Consider the following 17,411-nt stretch of genomic DNA (forward strand, 5'->3'; position numbering starts at 1 on the left):
GTCGTGGGGGCACAAGTGTCTGCAGTTCGTCAGAGCATTCACCATTAAAATACTTGTAGAACAGGCAGAAGGATGCAACGTTTCATCGATGGGACAGAGGCTGAAACTTCAGGGCCTATCGGATTGGCAACTCTCTTTTGAACCTTGTCTAGGAGCGAGATACTAGCAGCAGATGCGCCAGCCCAAATGTGACAGCAATACTCCATACATGGGCGAATGGTGGCCTTATAGAGGTACAGGATACTTTCAGATGTCAGTAGTTTTCTAGCACGGTAGAGAGAGCCTACCTTCTTTGCAGCGGCCCTGGCAATGTTTTCAATATAATTGTTCCAACTCATGTTTCCTGTGAACGTTAGGCCAAGCAGTTTGAAAGATGTACTTTCAGACAGGGAGACACTGGCCATTGCTATAGGTGGCAGAGAAGGTTTCTTGTAATTATTGAAGGAAACCAGTTTAGTCTTGGCAGCATTGAATGTGACCATACATTTTTGTCCCCATTCCACTACAGATTGGAGGTCATCCTCTAGTGTTTTTGCCATTTTTTTAGTTATGTGTTCATTTGTTTTCCTGTCATGCCTGTTATAGAGTGTGGTGTTATCAGCATATATACCCATCTCAGAGGCAGTTTTATCAGGGAGGTCATTAATAAATATTAGGAACAATAGAGGTCCAAGGATAGACCCCTGAGGCACTCCCGCATTTATATCACACTGTTTAGACGTACGACCGTTGAGGACTACCTGGATTTTTCTCTTATCTAAGAAGGATTTAATTATGTTCAGTATTCTACCAGTGATACCGTATGATTTCATTTTCCTGAGGAGACCCTCATGCCATACCCTGTCAAAAGCCTTAGATATATCTAGAGCTACTGCTCTGCCCTCCCCCGCTTTGTCCAGTGAATGGTATATACATTCAGAGATTACAGTGAGGATGTCTGCTGTGGAACGGGCTTGTCTAAATCCATTTTGTTTGTCAGTCAGAAGTTTAGCGTCTGTAAGGTGACGGACTAGAGCATGGTTAATTATGGTCTCAAATATTTTGGCGAAAAGTGGGAGGAGGCTAATGGGGCGATAATTTAATCGGTCAGTTCTTTCACCAGAATTCTTGAATACTGGTACCACAGAAGCAGTTTTCCAACAGCCCGGGAAGCATGATTCATTAAGGCATTTGTTGTAGAGTTTGGAGAGAACTGGAGCTACTTCGGCTGAGCACTTTTTTAATAGCACAGCTGGGATGAGATCAGGTCCACATGCTTTTTAATTTGTATACTATCATTTTTTTAATTCATATACAATTACTTTTTTAATTTTTATAGTTTATATGCTAATATCTTTTATTTATTAAATGTTTATTCTGTTATTTTTTAATTTATTTTATTCTATATTTTATTACTTTTTGTATTTTTTGTATATATATATATATATATATACTTTGTCTATACTATGACTTTTTATTTTTAAATGTTAATACTATTATTTTTTATTGTATACTATTCTTTTCATTAATTTTTTCATTATATGCTGTTGTTTTTTAATTTTTTATTTCATATGCTATTACATTTTAATTTTTTATTTTATGTAATTTGTTTTAGAATTCCTTATATAGTATTATTTTTTATTTTTGTATATTATTACTTAAAAAATTTATATACCATATTTTTTTATTTTTTTTAATTTAGAGTATATGTCTTTTTACGTTTTGTTTTATATTTTATTATATTTTTTTTTAGTCTTATATACTATTATTTTTTAACTTTTTTATATGCTATTACTTTTTTATTTTTATTTAATATACTATATTTTATATACGATTACTTTTTAAATTTTTTTATTTATAGACTATAATTTTTTAAAAACTTTTATTCTGCATACCATTACATTTATTTTTTTGAAATTATTTTGTAAATATACTATTATTTTTTTATTTTTTTATTACAAACAATTCTTGTTTTGTAATTTTGTTATTTGTATGCTGTTACTTTTTTTATTTTATATTCATATCTTTGATTTTTTATTTATATACTACAACTTTTTATCGATTTTTATATATGATTACATTAAAAATTATTTTATATTTTATTACTTTTTTAATTTTTATTTTATATACTGTTTTTATTCAATATACTATGACTTTTTAAAATTGTCTTTTTATACTAATACATTTTGTATGTTTTATTTTATATACTATTACATTTTTTATTTTATATATTATTACTTTTTTTTTTTATTTATATACTATTATTTTATAGTTTTTATTCTATATATTATTACTTTTTTTATTTTATATATTATTTAATCTTTTATTTTATATACTATTTTTTATTTTAGATACTATTGCTTTTATTTTTATTTTATAATCCTTTTTTATTTTTAATACTGTTATTTTTTTAAGATTTATTTTATATACTATTTTTTATTTTATATACTATTACTTTTTATTTTTATTTTATTTATTATTATTACTTTTTTAAGTTTCTATTTTATATACTATTATTTTTTTTGTGTGTGATAATACTTTTTTATTTTATATACTATCATTTCATAATTTTCTTTTATTAATCACTTTTTTATATTTTATACACTATTTTTATATTGATATACTATATTTTTTTATTTTATATACTATTACCTTTTTATTTTATATGCTATAAATTTTAATTTTCTTATTCATATACTGTTACTTTTTTGTTTATTTTATTTTATACTTTATTATTTTTATTTTATATATTTTTACTTTTTTTCATTTTATATACTATTGATATTTAATTTTTTATTTTATATACGTAGCCAATGAGAAAATTATTCCAACACCTATCACTTTTGTACCACAAATCGCCAATTGATTTAAAATAGTGCTATAACTTTTTATCGACTTGTCAAAGTTAATTATTCTTCGTCTTCCCTAACACCTGCCAACATATAAGGCAGACATTAAGAAGAAGAAGAAGAAGAAGAAGAAGAAGAAGAAGAAGAAGAAGAAGAAGAATTTGATGATTTTTGTTGTTTTTGAGCATCATTCATTTATTTTAAATAAATCAGATGATTATTTTTGACATTCCTTTCTTCGGCATCTTTCTAGTTAATATTCTTCCTATGAAGGCATCTGATACTTATGGGTAGGACCATGTGAAGGTTGCCAACATCACTAAATGAAAGTGTTTATGTGAAATGAACTGCATTCAAACTTGGCACACCCAGGTTGTAAGTCTGTGCTGTTAACCACTGAATCACTGTCACCTTCCTTGTTCTTATCATCACATATAAAGAAAACCTAGGATCATAAGGCCATTAAATACTGCAATATGTATACAAAAAAACAATCAAATTTGATAGGTGCGCAAATAATTTCATGGTTGACAATATATAAGTAATCGCTAGTTTTTTTGGTTTTTTTTCAAATTTGTTTTGATATACTTTTATTTTTACAGAAAAAGTTAGACTCAACAGACGAAGAATCATCTGTGTGGGACTCGGAAGAAAATATGTTTTTAGTTTGTGTATATAATGTATCTCCTGACCAACCTTACACTGTGTTCAAGGCCCCTGTGTCCAGTACAGCACAGGACATAATAACGCAGGTGAGCTATATCTTTGATGAAAGCATGCAACAGCAGCAGACATTAATGTCGACACAGTTGCATTGTGTGTACCACGTCAGAAACCTACAGATTAAATATCTATTATCTGAACATTGATTGAATTTTAATATGGCGGCATTCTTTTTTTTTTTTTTTTTTTTGCAGGCAGAGTAATGTTTGGGATTTAATTAATCCCAGATTTGAACTTAACAATATAAATCATTTTGCTCACTCCGTAATATTTAAAATCTATAAAAATCAGCGATTTAATTGTAACAGTAAACCAATAATTCCACACAAATCAAGAAGACCTTATCTGAAAATGCTAAAGTTTTGCATAACTTTCAGGTAAAAACAGAACAAATACACTAAAGGAATATAATTATACAAAATATTAATTAATTAATCATGTGAACATTTATTGAATTTAAATAAAATTAAGAAATGAATAAAATGAATGGAAGTTCTTCATTAGATGTAAATGTATGACTTTTATCATTTCTTCTTTTACTCATGGTGAAATACATTTCCTATGCAGATACATATCTTGAAGGAAGATAACAGTCTTTGAAATTGTAAAATTTCGATAGATTTTTCTGGTCTAATGTTAAAAAAAAAAGATATCAGACATATTTAGTGTATTCACATTCGGAGAAATCTTTTGAAAAAGTTTAGGGTTTCTTGATTTGCTTCCCCTGTTCTGAAAAGAATTCTTAAAAAATGAAACCAAAATATTGTCCGAAATAACACAAATGCATAAGCGCCCAGATTTTCCGTTCTTTTAAACTAGTTACATAGCAATGTTTGAAGGTCGAGTCTACTCTACAACTTTATTTATGAGCACTACGAGATCCATACCTTTTCAGAAAAATATGAATGAAAGAAAAGCAGTCCGAGTCAGTGGCCATTATACTGCCCGGTATTAATGCTGCTCTTCTAGTCTGATATTGAGCACTTGAGATCTCAATAAAATAATAGTGTATCAATCTGCAGAGTGTTAATAGTGCTTCCTAGGCAATGTCAAACTCCTAACAGTATCTCAGGAAGAGGCAAGACTACAGTCAGTTGTGGACAAGACGGCTACAAAATGTCCCTCCGCCATCCTAGTGACATGCAATCTTCCCTTCTGAGGTCCTCTCTCTCTCGGTTCAACAGCATCCTGATTCCAGTGGAAAACATCTAACTGCCTAACAACAGGAATGGGGTGATAAAAAGGTTGTTATGATCAGATGGGACTACAATATTGATCCAACCATTTGTGAATGTGGAGAGGATGACCTTACGATTCAACACTGCCTTTTTTACTCTTGACTGCCCAACTTGAAAAAATCTTGCAGAATACAACAATAATGCAAAGGACAGGGTAAAAAAATGTGAAACTGTTGAATGATTACATGTTTCAGAGACGCACAAAGAAGAAGGATATTATAGAGATAAGCTATTCGGTGAAGGATGATTATATTAAAGGATTGGTGGGGGGGGCATAAATAGAAGTATTATTGTCCTCACAACGTGCTACACAAATAAGCAACAGCAAATGTATCTAAATGTGGATCAAACGTTACCATAAATGAACATAATACCTGAAGAAGGTTTTAATATAATTTCAAAAGTTGATAAAAAATACTAGTATAAAGAAAAACGGTTCGATTTTCGTCTACCTGTAAAAATACTAGGCCTAGGAACAGTTACGTCAGAATTCACTGTGTTGTTTAATATAAATAAAATAACAATTTAAACAAAATAGAAAACATTTTTCTTTTGAGCGAATAAATTAAATAAAGAGGGAGACAAAGAAATCTGTATTTTTGAGATGAGGATTGATAATTCGTTTGATTTGGATTGTTTGGACTACTGTTCTCATCTTGAGTGTTATTTTCATCATGTATCGAACGATGTAACCTCTGACCTTTTTCACGTGTATCTTGCCGAACTCGGAAATCTGTACGGAACTTCAAATAGAAACCTTTATTTAATCCACAAGGTTAGCATGCTCTTGTTCTGTCAGCTATGATAGCGTAGAAGTCCTAAGCAATTAACAATTCTATTTTGGATATTACAAATTGTACTTCTACACGATTATGGCTGATGAAACAAGAGCATGCTACCTTCGTTGATTAAATACAGGATGTCATTTGAAATTCTGTGCAGATTCCTGAATTCGACAGAAAGATTCTTGAATTCAACAAGATCCACCTGAAGGAGGTAGGAGATTACAATGAACGAAATGTTGCGAAAATAACAGTCAAGATGAAAACAGTAGTCCAAATATTACAAAAGAAAATGAATTTGACGTTTTCCAAGATGAAATGGTTCGGCCCCAAAAGTCAACAAAGATTTCTGCAATGACCAAAGGTCCCTATCGATTTTGCGGTGGGAGTTCAGCTCTGTGTAATTCTAAGAGGTCGACCCTCCCAGGTCTTGCTTTCTCACTTTGAGAAGGGGTTAGTTTATTGCTAATCGCCTGAGGCGCCCTACCGGGGAATGCCGACGAGGCTACCCAGGCAATTTTTGCAGGTCAGAGTGTCCCTCCCCAGGGGTGCTGACTTCTCAATCCCACTTTCCGACCCTGGTGCCTAAATTCTTGCCGTGGGAGAGAACTAAATTTTATTTCCAAAATTGGAAACTTTTTATTTTCTATTAGTTGCTGCATTTTCACTTCACCAATATTCTGGGAATCTTTATTCACAAGTGATTTAATCACAAAATTAAATGAATAACGATTTACTCTTTTAATACTAGATTTTGCCATCTTAATTTAGTTGGACAGTTCTTCTTTGTTAAGAATGATAAATAACACTTGAAATATTCATGTTGAATATTGTTGCATATTTGTACATATGCATTTCACTCTCATCAGCATAATTGATGGCAACCATTTTGAATACCTTTAAATATGTTTTATCTATCTGATATATATATGTGTGTGTGTGTGTGTGTGTGTGTGTGTGTGTGTGTGTACAACAACAACAATTTACTATCTTACAATATGCAATCTACAGTAAGTGTCCAAATTGATATCCATCTTCATCCAAATACTTTCTTATGTAAGAGACACTAGATTTTTCCAGCTTCATATGTTTTGGATTATTACTTTTTACTTTAAGTAGCGGAGGGGGGAGGGGCTCCCGGCTTTAACCAGGCGTAAAATATGCTTGAATATAATAATTTAATTTGTCCAAATTTCGTTTATATTATTATCAAGTCGTGATTTCAAAAGCAAAAAAAATATATATATATTTGGGAGCTATTAGTTAGAATCGAAACCAAAAGTAAAACTGTAGCATTAAAAGCTGTTAACGTTACCACTGTACCAACCTGACACGTACATGATATGATTAAAAATTAAGAATAAAATAAGATGAATGTACAAAATGTATAAAGATTTTTTCAATTTTTACTCTGTTTGACCCCTTAAAAACTATTTTCACTGGCTAAAGACCCATAAAAAATCCAATCATTTGAGGCCCCTAGCGCCGCTCTGCGACTTTTAGTTTCGAAGGAGTTTGAAAATATGGAGACAGACAGACATATAGCCTTTTATATATTAGATTACAGTTTTATTCATATGTTTGCATTATTTTTTTTCCTTTAATAGAGTTTTAATTTCATATGTTTGAGTTATTTTTTAACTTTAATATAGTTTTAATTTCTTATGATTTTAATTTTTTTGTGTGACGTTATGCTTGCATGTTTGTAAAGCTTTTTGTTTGCTAGCAAAACCAATGATTTAAGATATCTGTATAAGAATAATTCTAAAGGATCCAAATCTAAAGAATTTAGTTGCCTGGAAACGTGGTATTCAAATATTTGCACAAATCATTCCAAAATGTGATACAAACCTAATCTTGTTTAAAACCACATATATAGCATAAACTACATAGCAAACGACCAAGTTCTCTCCAATTCTCTCTCCTCTGATCTTGAGCACGTAGTACAATGGGGTAAGGAGTGGCTGGTTACTTTTAATGCATCTAAAACCAAGCTTCTCTCTTTACATCATCAACATTCTGATCCACATCTGGCATCAATTGAAATGAATGGCTCTCGTCTTCAGGAGGCCTCAAGTTTTGACAAGCTTCTTGGCTTGACCATTACTCCTGATCTTAAATGGAATACGTACATCAAATCTGTTGCCAAGGCCGCTGGAAAAATGGTGGGATCTTTCTATCGATCCGGTAGATATCTCACTGCTGATGCTATTCTCTATCTATATAAGAGCCAGGTACGTCCAAGGATGGAATACTGTTGCCACATCTGGGCAGGAGCTGCTAGAAAGGACTTGGCCTGCCTTGATAGAGTTCAAAATAGACTTCGTAGCCTTGTAGGAGATGTCCTTTTTTCTTCCTTGCAACCTCTATCTCACAGAAGAGATGTTGTGAGTTTGTCTCTGATGTATCGTTATTTTCATGGAAAGTGTTCGACTGAGCTTCAATCTATGGTCCCCCCTCGCCAAACTTTCACAAGAAACACTCGTCTAGCTGTAAACACTATCAATAATTCCCTCCACTCTTTATCTGTGCCTAAAACTAAACGTAGATTCCATGAACAAAGCTTCTTTCTTAGAACTGCACGCCTGTGGAATTGTCTTCCGTTTTCCTGCTTTCCTGCTGACTACAATATGGTTGTCTTCAAGTCTAACGTAAATAAGTTCTTGATGAGCCGTTCCATATAAGTTATCAAATTTACCAAATTTTCATTACTAATGATTACTATATTGTTCAATTTCTACTGTACACTCTTTAACCTTTATCCTTGAGTGGCCTCTTGGCCTTGATAATGTGGTGATGCCTATGTAAAAAAAAAAAATATCTAGAATAAAATGATATTAGCATAAATAATATATATGGTAGCTTGCATATAGGTCAAACTATTGCATGCTATAAATAGTTTGTTTAGCGGTTGCTCTGCAAATAAAACATCTTTTAATGCAGGAAAGACACAAGGAGATTTGCTGAGAGTGCATAAAGGTTTTATTTTTGGTGAGAATTAATTGAAAAGAAACTAAAATTTTCTTAGCTAATTACTTAGTTAATTTCTAAATTTAACTGAAATGAAGATATGCAGGCAGAGATATCAAGGTAACATTTCGCTCTTAGCGATTATCAAAGTTTTTCACAGCATTTTTGGTGGTGTGTTTCATACTTTCTCCCACAGACAGACTCCCATTTTTGGCATGTGGCTTCCACAGACAAACTCATTTTAAAAAACTTTGTTTCTCAGCTCGAAAAAACATGACGTGATCCGTCATCTCGACTCTGTTTTATCTTACTTATCTAACCTCCATTTAGCTTATATGTCAGCCATCCTTGGTTTAGCTCTGGGAATAATTTTGTTTCACAGATTTGAGTTATTATGACGTGCACTCAGTGTGACCCTTGTCAAAATCCACACTTAGTCGCTGTTGACGTAGGGTTCCTAATATGTAATGCTCGTCTATGACTCTGAACTAAGATTTTTGCTCCTGAAAAAGTTTTCATCCTCGTTGCTTTTTGTTTTATTTTTCTTTGCCAGACATATTTATTCACATCTTCATCTTTTTTTTTATTTGTATATTTATATTTCAGGCAATGATGAAAGCTCGTCGTATTAATTTGTGTGATCCAAGAGACTTTGTGTTAGTTCAAGAGCTTGAAATAGTGTTGGCATCTGACGGTCCTGGAGGACAAAAGAACAGTCGCACAATTCACAAAAGTGAACGACATGTCCTCAGTAATGAAGACAATGTTTATAACACACAGAACGAATGGAAATCTTTTGGTAAATTCATACTCGTCCATAAAGAGCATTTGGATGACGAACTGGATTTAGGGGTGAGTTGACGATATTCAGTTATTATATTATGCTAGCATGGTTACTTGACGTTGCTCGGAATTGAATGATGATGAACGAATGTTTCACATGTTTTTATTGTCATTGAAAGCGGTGAAATCGACCATTTTTCAATCAAATCGATTGGGGACACATCACGGTGTACCAGGAGGAAACTTCACATGCCTCTCGCACTGACTTAGTTCACAATATGTTGTAGTCTACATTGCACTGTAGAGAACCTACTGTTGATTTTATAAAATTATTTTTTATATATAATGGCTTGCATTAAAGTTTAAAATGCAAATCAAGTATCAGAACTTCAGGTTTTATTTTCGGCAACTTTTTATTCCAAAGTGTTTTCCCTCTTTTGGAAAGTTGCAAAGCTAATCCTACATTTTACTATTACATTTGATGGGCGTTGGGTCCCTCGTTTCTCCAGGTTTTTTTAGCCATTCAGCCGGTGGACTCTTCAACTCTTTGTCCGTCATCTTCAAGAAAGAAACATCAACTAATTTCCACGTATATCAAAAAGACCATCCCCCTTTAAATGACGTCATAGTACACGTGATGGAGATAATCACCTGATGCTGTCACTAAAATCATCTCCATCGTTTTAACATTCCTATGAATTATTTAATGTTTTCTTTTTTTTTTTTTTTTTTTACACAGTGATCACCACTTATCAAGGCCCGGAAGCCACTCAGGGATAAGGGTTATTGCAAGTACATTAAGTTATATTTCATGTTGAGGTTTGGGGATTTGTGGAATAGGTCGGCATACTTGATTAGAGCAGTACAGAGAGGGAAAGTAAGAGAGAAAAAGACAGGAACAGAAAAATTTCCGACATCTCAGACTACTGGTCACCAAGTACTACCGACCTTTAAGCAGCTTTTTCTTCACCCTTTGTCAGAAAAATCACTCATTGAATGAGGACTGAATGACAAAATAGGAGAAGCGAGAGTTACTGGAGCTGCCGATAACACATCCACTGTATTATCTACTCTCCATTAAAAAAAAAAAAGTGGGGGGGGGGATGGGGACAAGATATGATTCCACTCAATGAGTAAAGTAACGATTCATTAATATTTTGTTCTAACATTTAAAAACCAAAGAAAAGTTGATATGCCAAGCAATTCTCAGAAAATATGAAGTGAAAGAAGTACACAGAAGATGCAGCCAAGTCTGCCACTAAGAAGGCAGGTTTCTTCCACCAAACTAGATCATTTATTCTTAGTTTTTGACCTTGACGTGTTTTTATTTCTTTTTAGCTCCTTATGTTACATGATAAGGGCTGTCCCCTGTTCATGTAAGTATAAAAGTAGAGAGATTTAGTTAAAATGAAAATAAGAGAAAGCAGAAATCGAACCCTGGACATAAGTTTTAAAGAACAATAGGTTTAAATGGAATGTCCAGTAAATTGTTAATTCGGATGAAATAAATAATAAATAAACTATTCAATTGTTAAAAGAATGTGGATAATAAAATATGGGTTAAATAAATTAGATATGTAGGTTGAATTCCTTTGTGGAAACAACACAAGAAAAAAATAGGTTATTGGGAAATCAATGTCGGAAACGTGCAAAGTCGTGAATTTTGCTCACGTGGCCGGGATGCATGGATTTCTCAATATAGGGAGTGAGAGTTAGTTGGTCGGGGAGACACTCAGGGGAGACGGTCAGTGAGAAAACTCAGAGACAGGCGGACGTCTGAAGCGAGACGTCACTTCAGAAACTAAAATGTGAAACTTTGAATTCTTAATGAGGAAATCACGACCGGTCGTAAAGAAATAAAATTCATCATGTGTTTTGTGATAAAGCTCATCTTTGTGTTTGTGATTTCTACAAAAAGGTAAATTGTATTGTTATTATATGTCTGTGTTATAAAATGTCATTACATACACATCTCTCTCTCTCTAAGATACAACATCATATGTAATAAGACAAGAACTCTCACTAAGACTCATATCTTTACTAATAAGAACTCACATAACATACGCGCACAAGTGGTATCGTCTAATACTAATAATAATAACTATATAACACTTACATAAAGTAGCTTCATAACATGTCAGCAACAATTTCCATAAAAAATTCCTTTTTTAATTTTCAAAGGATGTTAAATTCCAGTGAAATTGCATTTTTAGCATTGTTTTTTGTGTTTCTTTAAATGGAAAAATTGTTTTATTTTAACCAAGAAAAAAATGCTATCTTTATTTGTATTTCAAAGCACATTCAAAAAACTGTTTTCAAAAATAAAAATCACTTATTGAAAAACAATCTAAAAATAAGATAAAAAAAATAAACTCCAAAGAAATAAAGAAAATTTGAGATAAAAAACAGTTAAGAAAAGTTATTTTCCTTGATATGACAAGTTTCACTCTTTAAATAAAAAAAAATTTCATGAAAAATATCCAAATCTCAAAGCATAGAAATTTGAATTGCATCTCCCAAACTAACTCTCATGTGAATATTTAACGTCACATAACGTTTTGCATCGATACCATGTTTTCTCTAAACAAATAAAATCATGTAATCGATTATTATAATACCTATCACAATAATCGACTGTTTTAATTTCCGGTAGACTGAAAACATAAGTTAAGGAATCACTAAAGAAGGAGGAAAAAGAAGAAAAGAAGGAGAATGAGGGGGAGGATCACAGTTAAGATTAGGTTAATACATTGTAGACTTGTTAATTTTCTTTAGGATTCCATAGATCTATGTGATTATTTATTTAGAATATGAGGCTGCTCACCATGAAACATCTTAGTCTCGTGTCACGTGAAAATTTGATGATTGCATGTTTCGCATTGAATTTGTGATTCAACATTATCATGTGTGTGATTAGTGTAGTCTTAGTATCTACAAGTTTTATAGATCTATTGTATTCATAAGTTCATTTTTAAGAGGACGCTGAGTTTCACCAATGTATACCTTTTTTATTAGTTATCATTTGTTATTGTGCAAATGTAAATCTGTGTAATGGAACAGTGTTAATGTTTTCTATGTTTCTTGAATATATTTGTGATTGTGAGTGAAATGGAGTGTTGTATAGTTATTAGGCCACATCTGGATAATGCAGTGTAGAGATTGTTGTGCGTGTACGAAGGAAAGATAATAATTTTGACGGTGGTAGTGGGGGGAAGTAGGATTTGTTTTGTTCTCCTTTTCTTTCGTCAGTTATTAATCTTTCAATTTCAAATAAACTTCAAAGTGTTTAATAAAAGAATTTTTCTCTTCTGTTTATCAATTCAGGACAAAAAAAAGAAAGGAACAACTTATATGGGGTCACTCTCTCGAGGAACTGCCAGCCTGGCCAAAAAGATGAGCTCCAAGCGATCAGGCCGCAGCTCATCATCATTTGAACGAGCTTCTTTAAATAGCTCCGATGGTAAGTATTCATTGTCCGTAAACATTGATATTCAAAACTTTGGTACAAAGTGTAGTATTGTAGTAGTCAATGTTTATACATCGATATACAAAAATCAAAAGGTGTAAACGCATTTGTGCGCATGTCGTCTGCACATCCTCAATAAAAATAAATAACTATATTTTGGACCAATTAGAAAACTCTGAGTGAAAGTTTTTTATAGGAACCTTTTAAAAGCGAAATTTTTTTCAATAAACTAGTGGACTTAGTTGAGTCGAGTCTACGAGTCAGTGTTGCTAGGCACTCCTCTGTTAAGTGCTCATATCTGAAACATCTATCTCCATTTGCACACACTATATCTGTAGTAGTCGATGTGTACACATCGACTACTACAGTATCTGTTTTGATACTACAACACTTACTCATCAGTGTTTGGTGCATTTTATGTCGAGAAGTCAATATCTTCAGACAGCCTGATCTAGCAGCACCAATCTTCATAAAGGGACATAAAAGTGGTGCAAAACTTCTGTTTGAGAGAATTAATTTTCTTCTAGTTTCATAGCAAAGAAATTTCGTGTACAGTAAAAACAGGGCAAAGTTAGACACAAGGTCGGTTTTTAATGTGGGGAACATTCAACTACCTTAAAAAAATTAAAAATGTTAAAATTGCCCAATTTTGTCTAGAATGATTTCTGGTGTTCATGCATATTAACCTACTCGAGCATTCCCTATTGATATCACAGAAGTACAGTGGCCCTGGTTAAACGATAGACAACTATTATGAGGATAGTCATTTTCTGTTTTAATTTTTAAAGAAATTGCTGAGGGATTTATAAAACTGATCCAAACGTGACTGTATTTTCTTTTCCGTAAGATAAAGAATTATTTTACATTTGGAAACGTGCAATTAAAAGGGAGTATTTTTTGGCCCGGAAAATACTGCAGGTTAAATTTTAGTTTTTTTTTTAATGTATTTAATTATGAATTTTAAAATGAAAACGTTTAAAAATATTTTTTAAATTATATTTATTTTACAATCCTTTTTGGTAATATAGCTGACGTTGTCTGTTTCGTACCAGGTGTCATGACGTAGACAACAAGCAATGACTCGAGTGGCTTAATATGCATGATCACCAAATATAGTCACTTCTAGACCAGTTTTATAAATCCGTCGACAATTTCCTTGAGAATAGGATACGGAAAATAATTATCCTCGTGATAGTCGTCTATCACCTTACCATGGCCATTGTACTTTACTCTGTGACGTCACCAGCTTACGCGACTTTACTGGGACGGCTTTCTACTTACGTAGGCCACGCTCGAGTCTGTTAATATGCATATAATTTTGCCCTGCCCTTGTAGAGCGGCAAGTAATTAGGTACTTATATCCAAAACAGTAGTTGCCAATTTTGTTTTTTATTGAATACACATTTTCGAAATAAAAATATTTTTGCCGTACACGGAACTTCTTTGCTGTGAAACTAAAAGAAAATTAATTCCTCGAAGAGAACAGTTTTGTCCCACTTTTATGTCCCTTTATCAAGATTAGTGCTGATAGATCAGGTCGTCTGAAGATACTGACTTAAAATGCACCAAGCATTGATGTCATTGTTTGTTTTGTTTGTTTGTTTTTGTTTTGTTTTTTTCATTTCCATTTGCAAAATTTATTTTCCACACAGCCCAAATCAACAATTTTCCTCAACTAAGTTAATTACCATAAATAAATATTTAAAGATATGAAGAACTTTAAGGTGATGAACTTTTTGACCGGGTTTTGCATCAAATAACTCGAAATGGGTTGATATGCCTTAAAATAAAACAAGCAAACTAAACCAAAATCTTAATGCAGATTAAAAGAGACATATAATGCTATTAAACCTTATGTCTGGAATCGATATTCCAATTTTTATGAAAATATATGATTTTGAATATTCGTGTTTTTTGTTCTTCTTCTAAGATTCTTTTCTCTCTCTCTCTCTCTCTCTCTCTCTCTCTCTTTCTCTCTCTCTCTCTCTCTCTCTCTCTCTCTCTCTCTATCTCGTTTTGTATTCTTCCCCTTCCTCTTTTTGTTTTCTGTCCTTTCTTATTGCTCTTCATTTTCTTCTTTCTTATTTTTTCATTTTCTGTCTTTCATTCTTCTTTTTTGTTCTCTCTCTCTCTCTCTCTCTCTCTCTCTCTCTCTCTCTCTCTCTCTCTCTCTCTCTCTCTCTCTCTCTCGTTTTGTATTCTTTTTTTTTCTATTCTGGGTTCTTTTTCATTTTCTGTTTTTTTCCTCCCCATTTCATCTTTTCAGAATCCCTTCAGAAAGTGACTCGATGGCCTTCTCCAGGCAAAACTGACGGAAGCGGTCGCGGAATAGGCGAAGAACTAAGTGGAAGTGGTTCTTCCCTCGACAAACGAACCGGTCACTCATCATACAGATTCAAGATCTCAAACAAGTTAAACATGAAGTTTAAGTAAAAACCAGTGATCACTTGGGCGAGAGAAACAAAAGCCGAAACTATCCTGATAAGATGGACACTCTTGAACACAATCCATGTACAGCACAAAGCTAAATGCTCGTTTTTGCTTACCTTCAACTCGGTAAAGACTCCAAGGAAAGCATTACAGTCGGTCTATTACCAGGATATATGCTCCTATAAAACCACAGTGGATTTATGAAGAGTCTACGCTTTACTGGTGCATATAAAAAAACATGTTTACACAACATATCTTCGGATAAAAAAAAATCTCATACAGTCGTCTCATTTTACGAAGACATCGATTATTTTATTTATTTATTTTTAATGAACGAAATGTCTTTTCATTGGAATGAAAATATTTGAGACAGTTATGAGTTCAAATTTGGATGTCTGCTAAGATCCGAGGATCCAATGACATTCATCGTGACTCCAGCGCAAAAAGGGAGTGAATTAAACGTCTAGTGATGACGAAGATGATGATGAGGAGGAGGTGGACGGTGATGCTGAAAGCAGGAGGAAAAAAAGTTGTGACAGATTTTTTTTTATTATCCCTTTGATCCGTATATTGCATACACATTTTATACATGATATTATATCAAAGATAACCGCTTTGTCTGAAGACGGAGGCGTTGTCTGGGAAAATGAAAAATGAAAAAGTTTAAAATAGATGAATGGCGTACCTACACCATTAATTAAAAAAAAATAATGCCCAACAAGAAAAAAAAACAAAAAAAAAAAACAAAGTTATTATAGAGATCCGTTCTCCGATTTGAGTGAATGGGAAAAGAAAAAAATATATCTGTTTTGAATTTTTGTATATTTTTGTTGTTGCTGTTATTGTTTTTTGTTTGTTTGTTTTTTTATTGTTTTTCTATTGTTATTGTTTTGTAAAAGAGAACGTATAAAGATCGGGTTAAAAAGTTATAACAAGTTTTTCTAAAAATAAAACAATGGGATAAAAATATAAATTTAAAAACAACAAAAGAACATTGTCAAAAATTAATTATATAATTATTTAAATTTTTTTTATTTGAAAGTTTAAAAATGTTTTACAAAATCAAATAAAATGAACGAAAAAACAAACGTTCCATTCCGGTCAAAATTTAAGTATTTATTATTTAAAAACAAAAAAAAAAGAAGAAGAAATTGGCCACCATGATGAGGATGACGAAAATGACGTTTCAAAAAAACAGAGAAAGATATTTTAAAAAATCCAATTTTATTGAAGTTTGAAAAATAATGTCATACAGCTTTGAGACACGTGAAGAAAACAAACAAAAATAATTTTAAAAAAGACAAATAGATGTGCAAAGGTCATCTGAAACAAGAAATTAAGGTGGAATGACACATAATAACAAAAAGAAAAACATAAAAAAAAGAATCTTACAATTCAAAATACGTAACAAAAATAAAAATAAAAGTTACCTCGTTGGAAATGTAATATATATATATATATATATATATATATATATATATATATATATATATATATATGTATATACGAAATAAATTTCTCTATATAGATATGTGTGATATCATTCAATAGATTCTGATATAATTTTAGTGAAATTCATGTGTGAATACATCTAAATACATCTCTGAGCTAATAGATTCAAATATGCACACTTATATATTGGTATATATATATATATATATATATATATATATATATATATATATATATATGTGTGTGTGTGTGTGTGTGTGTGTGTGTGAACATACATATATATGTGTGTGTCTACAAAAATCATTCATGCATATTTATGGCAAAAATACACGTTTACATGCATATATATGTGTGTGTGTGTGTGATTAAGTGGGTAAGTACATACACATGTATATATATACCAATGTGCATACATAACACACATATATATATGCATATATAACTAAATATACATTATATATAAATATACATATTATATTTAAATATATATGCACGTTATATACATAAATGTATATAATATATAGATGTTCATATACGTACACATGGATATATGTATATGCATATATACATATATATATATATATATATATATATATATATATATACATGCCTATTATGTTTTATGAATGGATAAAGTGGATGTTTCCTCTTTTACCATAATATTGTCTTTCAAATATATTTATTTGTATATATATATATATATATATATATATATATATATATATATATATATATATAA

The 17,411-nt window shown here is 31.7% G+C and overlaps 1 protein-coding gene across 1 annotated transcript in view; it reads left to right on the top strand.

Annotated features, from left to right (window-relative positions):
- Nucleotides 1–16,038, top strand: part of LOC145283595 (uncharacterized) — a 3,312,299-nt gene extending 3,296,261 nt beyond the window's left edge. The window contains exons 44-47 of the mRNA XM_080132527.1: nt 3,431–3,580; nt 9,148–9,393; nt 12,649–12,784; nt 15,057–16,038. Of these exons, the coding sequence (XP_079988653.1) occupies nt 3,431–3,580; nt 9,148–9,393; nt 12,649–12,784; nt 15,057–15,223 (699 nt within the window). The 3' untranslated portion in view covers nt 15,224–16,038. The remainder of the gene's footprint in view (nt 1–3,430; nt 3,581–9,147; nt 9,394–12,648; nt 12,785–15,056) is intronic.
- The last annotated feature ends 1,373 nt before the right edge of the window (nt 16,039–17,411 follow it).

Source organism: Euprymna scolopes, chromosome 8 (assembly GCF_053919585.1).
Source record: "Euprymna scolopes isolate OS-2025 chromosome 8, ASM5391958v1, whole genome shotgun sequence".
In the NCBI taxonomy this organism is placed as follows: domain Eukaryota; kingdom Metazoa; phylum Mollusca; class Cephalopoda; order Sepiida; family Sepiolidae; genus Euprymna; species Euprymna scolopes.